This window comes from Rousettus aegyptiacus, unplaced genomic scaffold (assembly GCF_014176215.1).
Source record: "Rousettus aegyptiacus isolate mRouAeg1 unplaced genomic scaffold, mRouAeg1.p scaffold_m13_p_16, whole genome shotgun sequence".
NCBI classification, from domain to species: Eukaryota; Metazoa; Chordata; class Mammalia; order Chiroptera; family Pteropodidae; genus Rousettus; species Rousettus aegyptiacus.
This window is the reverse complement of record NW_023416291.1, coordinates 53,861,665-53,873,074: the sequence shown is the minus strand read 5'-3', so window position 1 is coordinate 53,873,074 and position 11,410 is coordinate 53,861,665. Positions and strand designations below refer to the sequence as shown.

General features: G+C 63.7%; 2 protein-coding genes across 12 annotated transcripts in view; one reads left to right on the top strand and one right to left on the bottom strand.

Annotated features, from left to right (window-relative positions):
• The first annotated feature begins 3,642 nt into the window (after positions 1-3,642).
• IZUMO4 (IZUMO family member 4) lies at positions 3,643-7,641 on the top strand. 5 transcript variants are annotated; one of them, XR_004954998.1, is made up of 10 exons: positions 3,643-3,903; positions 3,992-4,072; positions 4,164-4,235; positions 4,655-4,681; positions 4,765-4,840; positions 4,990-5,037; positions 5,117-5,131; positions 5,440-5,457; positions 5,619-5,703; positions 6,010-7,641. XR_004954998.1 is itself a non-coding variant. In XM_016122387.2 (10 exons), exons 1-10 carry the CDS (start codon positions 3,690-3,692, stop codon positions 6,098-6,100), a joined length of 657 nt encoding a protein of 218 aa, XP_015977873.2. In that variant the 5' UTR covers positions 3,643-3,689; the 3' UTR covers positions 6,101-7,641. The 5 variants fall into 5 exon arrangements, 4 of the variants coding, with proteins under 4 accessions (XP_015977873.2, XP_015977882.1, XP_036090067.1 ...); XM_016122387.2 differs by having other exon boundaries at positions 5,689-5,703; XM_016122396.2 differs by lacking the exon at positions 5,440-5,457 and having other exon boundaries at positions 5,689-5,703.
• Positions 7,527-11,410, bottom strand: part of AP3D1 (adaptor related protein complex 3 subunit delta 1) — a 48,538-nt gene continuing 44,654 nt past the window's right edge. For 5 of the 7 annotated variants that reach the window (XM_036234170.1, XM_036234169.1, XM_036234168.1 and 2 more), the window contains 2 exons: positions 11,217-11,364; positions 10,011-10,492 (listed from right to left, as the gene is read on the bottom strand). In XM_036234170.1, coding sequence (XP_036090063.1) covers positions 10,026-10,492; positions 11,217-11,364 — 615 coding nt within the window. In that variant the 3' untranslated portion in view covers positions 10,011-10,025. Of the gene's footprint in view, positions 8,695-10,010; positions 10,493-11,216; positions 11,365-11,410 lie in introns of those variants that run through there. The other 2 variants (XM_036234172.1, XM_016122354.2) reach the window with 1 other exon arrangement.

Below are 11,410 nucleotides of genomic sequence, written 5' to 3'. Positions count from 1 at the left end.
GGCGTGCGCCTGGAGAGACCGCCTCCCCCTGCCTCAGTCCCCCACGGGGCGAACGCAGACACACAAAACCGCGCCGCGCCTCCTCCTTCTGCGGACTCGGCCCGAGATTGTAGGAGGCCTCACTGCACCTTACCTGGCCGAGGGCCCACGTGTCAGGAAGGGCAAGGCACAGGACACAGCGCCCCCGAATCCCGCCCACACGCCTGCCCCTCACTGGCCGTCCAAGCTTCCTGTTGGCTGCAGGGTCCCCGGGATGTGCAGTGACCTCAGGGGTGGGAAGGATGGGGAGTCACAGCTATGAGCTGTCACCGCAGGCCAGGCCCGTCCACTCAAAGGTCACGCTCTCTACTGGGTGCTGTTACTGCTCCCACCCAGCAAGTCGGCTAGACTGTGGATCTCACCGGGATGGTCCTGCCCCCAGAGGACATCAGGCAATGTCTGAGGACATCTGTGCTTGTCACCGACATGGTGGGGACAGGTGTTGAGCGAGTGGGGTCAAGGATGCTGCTCGACCCCCAACAGTGCTCAGGACCCCCCTGCCGTCCTGCACGCAATGGCCGCAGATGTCTTATTTGGGTCGCAGAGGCCCCAGGAGTGGCCCTGTCCCTCCCAGCACCCAGCGCCTCAGGCCAGATCCCCCTTCTGCTTAAGTAATCCGAATTTCGAAATTCCAAAGAAGCCAGGAAAAGGGCTTGCCAGCTGGGGCATGCCTGGAACTTTCCGGAGTAAAAACCCGAGTTCCCCCGCCGCTGCTGGGGAATTTTGTTTCTGAGGCTCTGGGGATGTGAGAAAAGCTCCCAAAAGATGATTAATGGTTGGCTTTTCCGTGAACTTGGGAGCTCTGCCTCAGAGCATTTACACAGAAGAAAGGACCCGCCCTAAACTTATTAGAATATGAAACCTCAAAAAGGTTCAGGACTGAACCAGCTGCCCCCCACCCCCACCCCAGGACAGACACATCCGCAGTGGCAGAGAGGGAAGGGGAGGGAGGAGGCAACTCAGGCTTGGGCGGGTCAGGTACAGCGGAGTCCGCACGCAGGGATCCCTGCCCTCCCCGACTCGACACTCTCTACTTCAGGGAGGTTCCAATAAAAAGTCAGCCGTCAGCCACAAAGGGCGTGAGGGGCCACAAAAGCACGTGGCTAAGGGACAGAAGAAGCCGGGCTGAGAAGGAGGCGCTCCAGGGGTGTGATTCCAGCTCCAGGACAATCTGGAAAAGGCTGACCTAAGTGCACAAGGAAAGGGTCGGGGGTGCGGGGCTGGGGAAGAAGGGGTGCATGGATTCGTCCCAATCCCCAGAGCACACAACGCCAAAAGTGAATGAACCCAAAGCCAACCAAGGACTGAGGGTGACAACGACGTGTCAGTGTAGGGTCAGCTTCATAACAAAATCCGGCTCTAGTGGGGGACGCTGGGAGTGGGGGAGGCTGTGTGTGGGGGGGTCCGGGGGTACAGGGACACCTCTGCACCTTCCCCTCGGTTATGCCATAGGCCTAAAACTGCTCTAAAAGGTAGTCTAGGAAAATCACAGCTAACACCGATCCACTGATGACAACACTCCAAGCGTTTGGCTAAACCCTGCAAGCAGATGACCCCGGTGTAAGAAACGACTGAAGCCACACACAGGAAGCAGAAAGCCACCGGCCTGTGACAGCAGGAGCTGGACGCGCATCTGCGGCAAGAACCGCCCCACGGAAGGCCTGAGGGATGAGCCCCATGCGGAATTTCAAACTTTCCAGAAGAAACTGAAAAGCCGAAGTCTACGCTCTGATACACTCTACTCAATGCACGGAGCAACAAGGTATCATCTCAGTCCAGGGGAACAGAGGAACCTAGTAAAGAGAGAATTTGCCTTTTTTGAACCTATGTGGCTCCGAGGAGTGGGGTGAACTGTGGACCTACAGCGTGTCCTAATTTAGAGACCAGCCCCATTTCACAGGCTCAGTGGGCTCGCCTGGTCAGTGGCTGCTGCCCCAGACGGCTTGGCTCCAGAGGGTTTAAAAGGGGAGAAAACCCATCTGATGGAAGACAGGGGCAAAGCGACAGGTGTTGTCTGAGCTGGGTGCAGGATTCCGACTCCTGGGCGGGGAGAGACATATCGAGACCAGAGCCGGTTCCAGGGCGAAGAAACAAAGGCCGCCTTTTCCAGCGGGAAGAAGCGGGGCGCGGGGGATCGGGGCGGGGCGGGGCGGCCTTCCACTCGCTGTGTTCTGACCCCTCCGTTGGTAGGCTCCACAGTGAGTTCTGGTCACTGACCCCAACAGGCTACCGCAAACACAGCGGAAGACGAGCCCCGCAGTCCTTAAAACGTCAAGGGGCCGGGGGTAGGGGGGTCAGGCCCCAGCGGCGCTGGCCAGGGGCAGGACGGTGGCATCCTCAGCCGCCAGAGCCTGTGAAATGGGCTGATAAGAGCCCCTTTGCGTCGGGTGCAGAGGGGAATGAGGAAGCTGCTGCCGCCCGCGGGCCACGTGTAACAGAAGCGAGTCCTGAACGCGGCGGCGCAGGCGGCCCCGGGCTGAGACATGTGCCCAGCGCACATCACACTCCACTCGCCCGCCCGTGCGCTTTGAATACCTGCAGTTCGTGCTGTGCCAACGAAGTCGCGACGAAAGTGGAAAAAAAAAAAAGTAATAATAGAATCTTACCCCCAAATTCACAGTGGCTGGTAGGTCGCTCGGGGGTTATTTTCTGCTCTGTGACTTTTTGTAATTTCCAAACACCCCGCCTTCCCGTTTCAGTGACATTTTACAAAACGCACGGTCGTTTAAATGCCAGCCTTCCAGGCAGAGCGTGGGCGGGGCTGCGACGTCCCCGGGGTGGCCAGTGCCCACCCCGCAGCCCCTGGCGCCCGCCCGGCGCCCAGCGCTCAGTAACCGCGGGCGGGAAGCAGGACGCGCGCTTTCAAAAAGCCTGTCCCCGTGGTCCGATTGCCCTGAACTCGCGCAGCCTTGATCCCAACCAGGAGGCGGGGGCCTGACCAGTTAGCGACGCTACCCCGGGCTGACCCCGAAGTGACATTTTCAGCCACGAATTCCACCGAGAGGCCATGGCAGCTCCCTTCCCGCGCTTGCCCATCCGCGGACCCACCTGCTGCAACGCGCCAACGGGCCGGGCCACGCTCACCTCCGGCCTCCGCCCTCCGGCCTCCGCCCTCCGGCCTCCGCCCTCGGATCGCTGGCCCCGATCCCCGGTCCAAAGCCTCAGCCTCGCCCTCCGCCGCGGAGGAAGCCGCTCACCGCCCGGGCCCGCCCGCCCAGCCGGGCCTACTTCCGCCTCAGGCCGCGGCCTCATCGGGGGCGGAGCCGGGGGCGGGCCTGTAGACGGAGGAGGGGCGTAGTTCGCCGCGCGCTCGGTTGCCTGGCAATCGAGGATGGGTCGTAACTCCATTGGCTGGTGCTCCGGGCGGGGGGCGGGGCCTCGAGCAGGGGCTGGACCGAAAGGACGCGTGCTGGCCGTGGGCGCATGCGCGGGGTGCGGCCTGGGGGCGGGACCGGGCGGGGCGGAGACCTGGGCGGAGCGGCTCGTGGGCGGGCCTTGGAGGCGGAGTCGGCGTCCGTTGTCAGTTGCGGGCCTGCGCTGGTTCCGTGCGGAGGCGCGGCCCGGGGCCCGGGACGCCGTTGGTTGGTGTGTGGTGGGGGGCGTGGCGCAAGAGGCGCCGTTGGTTGGCCGGCGGCGGGCGGGGGCGGGCCATGGCCCTACTACTGTACCTGGGCCTGACCGCGGCGCTGGCCAGGGGCTGCCTGCACTGCCACCGCAACTTCTCGGACAAGTTCTCTTTCTACCGCCATCACGTGAACCTGAAGTCCTGGTGGGTGGGCGACATCCCCGTGTCGGGCTCGCTGCTCACCGACTGGAGCGAGGACACGATGAAGGAGCTACACCTGGCTATCCCCGCGGAGATCAGTGAGTGCGGGGGCCCCGCGCGGGTGCGTCCCCGGCCCAGCCAGATCCCGGTTCTGGCCGCTCAGTCGCCGCCTCCTCCCGCCCTCAGCCCGGGAGAAGCTGGACCAAGTGGCGAACGCTGTGTACGAGAAGATGGATCAGCTGTACCAGGGGAAGATGTATTTCCCGGGTAAGGGGTGGTCCACCTGCCCTGGGGCACCCTCATGCGCCCTCCACCTGAGCCTGACCTCCCGCTTCCTGCCGCCCCCCTCCCCCAACAGGGTATTTCCCCAACGAGCTCCGGGCCATTTTCCGGGAGCAGGTGCACCTCATCCAGAATGCCATCATTGAAAGTGAGCCTATGAGGGCTGGGGAGGGGCGGTGCTGCCCTAGGCCTCTGGGACCCAGGGCGACCGAGGGGAGCGTTTGAGTCCCGGTAGAGGCTGGGACTGGAGTGATGTGCATAGGGCGTTAGTGCCGCTAGGCCCTAGAACTCGGAGCCTGCAGCCAGCACTGGACGGGAACAAAAGCGGGTTGCAACCTTTTCCAACTGGGCAGCAGCAGGGCCCATTGAAGGATAAATCCCACTCCTCCCTCCCATCCCCCTGCCCCCAACCGGTCCCTGGAGGCTGTAGTTGCTCCATCCCAGGCCAGGGGCCACCCTAAGTGCCACTGGCCAGAGTCAGAGCCGTGGACAGGCCTGAGAGGGTGGGTGGAGCGGGGACAAGCTGGGCCTGCTCAGACGGCGCCCCGTGCTCCTGTCCCCACACAGGCCGCATCGACTGTCAGCGTCACTGTGGTGAGTGAACCTCCCACCAGGCAGAGGCGGCAGCGGGCCCCGGGGGCCGAGGGGCGCCCGCAGCCACCTGTCCTGTGTTGCAGGCATCTTCCAGTACCAGACCATCTCGTGCAGCAACTGCACCGACTCGCATGTCATCTGCTTTGGCTACAACTGCGAGTAGGCTCAGGCGGCGGTGCACAGGGTCCCAGGATCTCCCTAAGACCCCCCGCCTCCTCCCTGGCATTTCATCACCTGGCTAGGGTGGGGTGGACCTGCCTGGCCCTCTGGACTTGTGGCCACACCACCCCCTGCCCATGTCCCCGCAGGTCATCTGTGCAGTGGGAGACAGCTGTGCAGGGCCTCCTGCACTACATGTGAGTCAGGCAGCTGGGCTCTGGGAGGGAACTCCGACCGAGGCCTCTCGGCCTGACTCCAGGTCCGCTGTCATTGTAGAAATAACTGGCACAAGTAAGTCACCCCTCCCCAAACCCAATGTGGGTTTCATCAGAGATAGATGGGTAAGTATGTGGGGGCGGCCGCTAGGAGGCGGGGCCCGCCCCATGCTCATCCTCAGGGGGCTCTGAGCGCAGCTGGTACAAGCGGTTAAATGGTCCCCAAAGTCTGGGCTTCCCCTACCCTGAGTGGGTAGCGTGGCTGTGGTCAGAATCTAGGAGGGCTCCCCACAATGAATGTGCCTCAGCAGAGGGTCCTGGGGGCCACAGGCACAGCCTCAGCCCCAAACTTGGGGCTAACCAGGACCCTACTGTGTCTTTCAGACAGGACAACGGCATGAGGTAAAGACCCCGCGGCCCATTCTCCTCAAAGCCCCAGCCTGGTGGGAGGGGGAGAAGGGGGTGGTGTGTGGCGGCGGACGGGCAGCGGTGTTGGACAGGGCGGGCACAGCTGGGCGGGGCTCTCTGCATCTGGGCCATGCAGACATCACCTGTGTGTGCAGATCTGCGTGATCGCCTCACAAATAAACATGTCTTCCTCTCCACCCTCCTCCTCGCCGCCTGGACGCACAGGACGACTCCGGCCTTGTGAGTCACCCTGCAGGAGGCGGCTGCAGGGACCTGGGGGGTGCTCCAGGGACTGGGGTTGTACCTAAGCCGGAGATGAAAACCCAGAGGCCGATCGCCCGCAGCCCCGCCCACGCACCTCTGCAGCCCATTCCGGAATGTTGGGTGGGGATGAGGAAACAGGCCTGGCCTCGGAGCTCAGCTTTGAGGGTCTGCCTGCACCCCTGGTCAAGTGCCCCGGCGGGGAGGCGGCCCAGGCCCCTAGCGGAGACCTAGCAGTTAGGAGGAGGGGGGAGGGGAGAGGACTGAGGCACCTGTCCCCCGCAGCCTGGTATCGCCGAGCTTCACGTGCCTAGAGCCCCCACACCTGGCCAACCTGACTCTGGAGAACGCTTCCGAGTGCCTGATGCAGCACTGACGGCCGCCGGGCCTACTGGACTCGCCCCAGCCTCGGCCTGGGGCCAGGACTCAGCTGGGCTGTCCTAGCTTGACCCTGGGAGCAGCTTGCTGCCCCCTGGGGTCCCCCCACCCCCATCACCTGAGCATGGCCAGGGCCGGGTGGAGGGGAAGGGAGACGAGTTTGTATATAGCAGATGCCAGGCGGGATCAGAGCTACTGGATGATTAAATGTCCCTGACACTTCTCACCACGGCGCAGTCCCTGGGGGGGCTGGGAGAACCATGTGGGGCAATGGGCTGGGGCCCAGGCAAGGCACATCTGGTCACGGGCTCCAGGAAGGACGGCGGGTTCCGGGTTCCCAGGCCAATCGAATTGCGGTCTGCCTCAGTGTACCTGGTCGGGTTCGCCCACACGTGACTTGGGGAGCGAGTGGGCTCTTTTGCTGGCTCGGCCGGAGTGCAGGCCGCTTTGGTGGCATGGGGCTGGCCCATGGCGCAAGGAGCCCCAGTGGGCTTGGTCTGGGTTGGACGGCTGTCTCCATGGAACCAAGAGCTGCCCAGAGGCGCCTTTTGTGCCTGAGAGCGGGCCTCTGCTGGCCCGTGCGCCACTGGCTTCCTCCGCCAGCTCCCTGTTGCGCTTGTGTGCGCCGGGGCATCGCAGGACAGAGGCCCCCGCCCGGCTCCCTACTGCGGTTCCCCTGACGTCACGCTGGCCACCGCTCACGTGGGCGCATTTGTGTTTAAGGCAGGACACTGTGGCAGGGGTTAGACGACATGGTGTGCGCCATGACTCAGGTGACATCACAGGGAGACTGTCAGAGGAGCAGAGCTGTGTGTCTCCAACAAGCGCCCTCCCGAGGCACGCGTGCTGGGGGCAGGGCCGGCCACCGCCAGGATCCCGGGCTCTGGGGTCACAGGGTCTGCCGCCTGGGCCTTTGCTTTTCTAGCCCGTGTGGCTGGCAAAGGGTTGGTACTGTCGCACGATGCAGTTTTCCCCAATCAGGAGAAAGAGCCTGCCGGCAGACGCTGTGGGAGGCAGCCTTTCTCCTGCCCGGGGCACCCTGAGCTGGGGTCCGCTGTGGGGCCGGCCTGTGCTCACGCTTCACTCCCCCGCTCTCGAGACTCCAGTCCACTGACCCAGCCTGACGTGGCTCAGGTTACGTCTGGCAAGTTAACGGACACCGGCGGCCTCTTTCCAGCACCCGCTGTTCTCTCTCCCCAGCAGGGGCCCGGGGGGGTGGGCAGGGAGGACGACGGCCACCATGTGTGGTCGGAGGGCCCCAGGGGGCCCACCACCCTGAGCCCAGGAGACGGTGGTGAGGGTCATGTCACACCCTCAGGCATGAGGGGTACACGGGCCCCCACAGCCCCCATGCGACCCCAAGCAACTATGCAATGACCCCAGCTGGGTGTGCACCGCTACGGGCAGAACCCAAAAGATATATGTCTGTTTTGCAAGTTTATTGGATCATCTTGACACAAAATCATTACAGCAGCGTGATATGTCTCTCACTCCTTTACGTGGGAATGTCGATAGCAAATAAATTCATATGTAACACATCATACGATTTCGAGATTCTAGAATCACTGCACAGGATTCTGCAATAGATTACTCTACATGCTAAAGTGACAGTTTTCATCAAAAGGAGAGTTAAAATGTCGCTGAGGACGGTCACCTCTGAGGAGAGCCCCATCTCACGGAGGGCTGGGCCTCCCCCCCTGCCTAGGAGGAGCATTTCGGGGACCCGACCTCCCCACGACACCTGTGCTGCGCCGCTGGGGCCGTGGCGCCCAGGCCCGGGCCCTCCTGGCAGCCGCGGGCACGACGTGGGGACAGACCCTGCGGTGCCCTCGCGCTCCGCCACTGACCCCGCCGATGCCCGCCGGCACATTCTCCGGAACGGGAAACAGGACCGACGCGGTGTGGTCCTGCTCCGTGAGGGGACCCGGCCCTTGGTGACAGCGCCCCCCCTCCGCCCGGCACACACACACGGCAGTGGGACACCCAGGACAGAGTGGACGGCGGCCCGCACGACCCACTTCCCATCGCGCGGCCCGGGCAGAGAGAACCCGACCCGCGGCTGCGGGGGGGGGGGTGTCACTGTGGTGAGCGGCTGGCTGTTCTTCACCCCCCACATGCCAGCCACTGAGCAGGGGACTTGGGGACTCGTGGGACTGGATGACTCCGCAGAGGCGGGGTGCCCCCTGCCCAGGAGCCGCCGGGTCCTGGCCTGGGTGGCGGCCGTGCTCGCTCCCAGGCGGCCCCTGCTGCAGCGGCCACTGCTGGTCTGGGCACGGGAACGGGGTTTCTCCCCAAAGATCGGGGGGCGGGGGGTCAAAGGAACAGAGATGACAAGAGAAATCAACGAACACATGACCTCGATGTCTGACTGGCAACATGGTGGCCTCGGATGAACGCCGGGCTGGACGAACACATGCGGCAGAGGAGAAACCGAGCGCCGGAACCCGTGCCTCCTGCGCAGCCTGGCCGTCCGCGGTGGCCTCGGACGACGCGCGCTCAGCACCTGGCCAGCGTCACCCTCACCTCCTCCAGCAGGCCGCTGAGCAGGGCGGGGTCGCTGCACTTCCCGTCCACCGACACGGACTTCTCGCCCTGGCAAGGAGAGACACCTGGCATGTGGAAAGGGCACACGGAGCACCGCCTCACGGCCACACGCCCTGTCCCAGGGGGTGCGGACGGGCAGAGGACCGACCGGTCCCGGGCGGATGGCACGAGCGCACATGCCCGCCTCCCACGAGGAGCTGAGGCCTGGGTGCACCGGGCCGTGGCTGGAACCGGGAGGCACCGGAGGAGGCCTGGACAGCCGTTCAGGAACGGGGGGCTCGTCTGCGGACGCGCCGCACGCACGGGCCTCAGCCGGACGCCGAGCACGCCGGGCACGGGGGAGGCAGGCTGCGAGGACTGACGGACGCCGGGCCGGAAGTCCTGCGGCCCGAGCCCATCAGCACCCTCCGCAGGCCAGATGAGGCCCGGAGCCGTCACATTCACAACGCCCGGGGTACAGTTCCAAGCAACGGAGATACAAAGAAAGAATGACCACTAAGAACCCGTGCGGAGACAAGGCAGGTGGCAGCTTGATCTGACAGGTGTTAAAGCAGCTGCTTCCAGAGTCTCCGACTGACGATCGCAACACTCTTGAAACAAAGACAATAGCATCCCAGCCACCAAGTGGAAAGCATGAAGAACCGCCAGGTGCAAACTGTAGACCTGAAAACCTCGTAACCGCAATCAAACGCTCACTGGATGGGCTCAACAGCACAACGGACACGACGGAGAAGAGTCAGTGAACTTGACAGCAGGCTAGCACGCGTGAGGGACTGGGTGGCTGAGAGGAGCCTCAGAGACTTGAAGAGCAGCAGGGTGGGCTCTGTTCGCGGAGTCCCCAAGGAGGACAGCGTGCGGCGCTGCGATAGTGGATGACAGGCAGAACGCCCCACATTTTTCAAAAAACCTAAACGCAGATCCATGAAATTCAGCAGACTCTGAACAGATACACCCGAAGGAGTCAGTGCCCAGACAACACAAGCTGCTGAAAACTGGAGCAAGGGAACGGCTGAAAGCAGCCAGAGAGAAAGTCGCACCCTGCATAAAAGGTGCAGAGGGGCGTGGCCTTCCCGTCAGCCCAGGGCGCCCGACGGGACGGGAGCAGCGGGTTTTAACAGAGACGGGCTCTGACGCACGACCCTTCGCCTCTAAGGTGGTGTGAACGCGAGATGCGCGCAGCGTCAAGGGGACTTGGACTCGCGTCTGGATCCTTCCCGCAGGTGACAAGCGGTGCGAGCCCCCTGCTGCTGGGCTCTGGCCACGACCTCGCGGGTCCAGCCCGGGGCCGGCGTGCCGCGCCGCCGCGTCTCCGGATCTCGTGCTCCGCGGCCCCTTGCCGGGGGCCGGGCTCGGTGCCGGTGTTCGGCAGGTGAGCTGCACTAAGTAATTCCCGACCCGTTTCCACCCACGACGGGTTTCTCAGGACGGAGCCCCACTGTGAGTCGAGGGGCACAGCACCGACAGGGAAGAGCCAGAGCCACGATTCCCTCTGCGGCGAGGGCAGCCCTGAGGGATGGCAGGCTGCGCGCTGACCCGCAGGGCTCGCGGGCGGCAGGTCCGCTGCCGAACTGAGTCCTTCGGACAGAAGCAGCACGTGGACCGGGAGGAACGGAAGACACGGCAGACGTGGGCGAGCAGAGCGCGCCGCTCTCAGGGCTGCTCCGGCGTCCGTCCGAGGGCAGAAAACCGAGTGGCACGAGCTGCGATGGCGTCTTCGACGTCTGCGGATGCGACACATGAGAGGCCGCCTCGCAGAGGGAGGGTCGAGGAACTGACGGGCCACCGGTGAGGTGTCCACGTCCTAAGTCGGCCGTGACAGGCTGCGTACGCTGGAGTCCCCAGGAGCCTGCACGACAGACAGCGTGCGGAACACGAGAGAGACATAAAAACGGGGCTCAGCACCGGCCACGGGTCGAAAGGAGGCCGGAGCAGCACAGTGAGCACGAGAAGGGGCAAGCGGGCAGCACCCCGCGTGCGTAAGCAGTGCCGTGAGCACCGCACTCGGAAGGCAGGCCGGCGGGACGGATCACCAACGTGACCTATTCTCTGTGCACCAACAGGGAATCCGTTCAAACATCACGCCGCAGAGAGCTTCGAGGCAAAGACGTGTCACGTAGGCACCCGTCGAAAGAAAGCGGGAGTGGCTATCCTGGTGCTGGACAGAAGAGACCTCAGAGCAAAGGAAACACCCCGGGATGGACACGGACGTCACGTACTGAGCAGAGTCCATCTGCCACCAAGACCCTGCGATACCAGTGGCCCAGACACCTAACAATTAAGGGAATGCGGGGCCATGCGCTGGAGAAGCGGGCTTGGCGGAAGTTAGGAAATGCTTTGAAGTGCACAGAAACGAAAATGAGACGTGGGCGCAGCCAAAGCAGCGTGAAAGCCGAGGCGCAGCAGGGATGCTCTGTGAGGCGGGGCCCACGGGGAGGCCCAAGCGCCCCCCAAAGAGACTCCCGGGAGCAGACTGAACCGCGGCTGGCAGAAGGAAGGCGAGGAGGCGCAGAACGCGAGGCGATTTATTTGTGGAACAGTAACTTTCTTTAAAAATTGTTTTTTAAAGTGACCTTTGAAGAGGTCAACCTGCAGGATAACGGAAAAAGCGGAGACGACGCACACTGCTGACCCTCGGGCTGGAGGGAGGCGTCCCTGCTGCCCGCTCGGGCGCCACGCGGACGGCGCGCGGCCCACAGACGACTCTGCCCACGTTGGCAACTTAGGCGAAACAGACCGCAAACCACCAACGCTCAGCTGAGGGGAA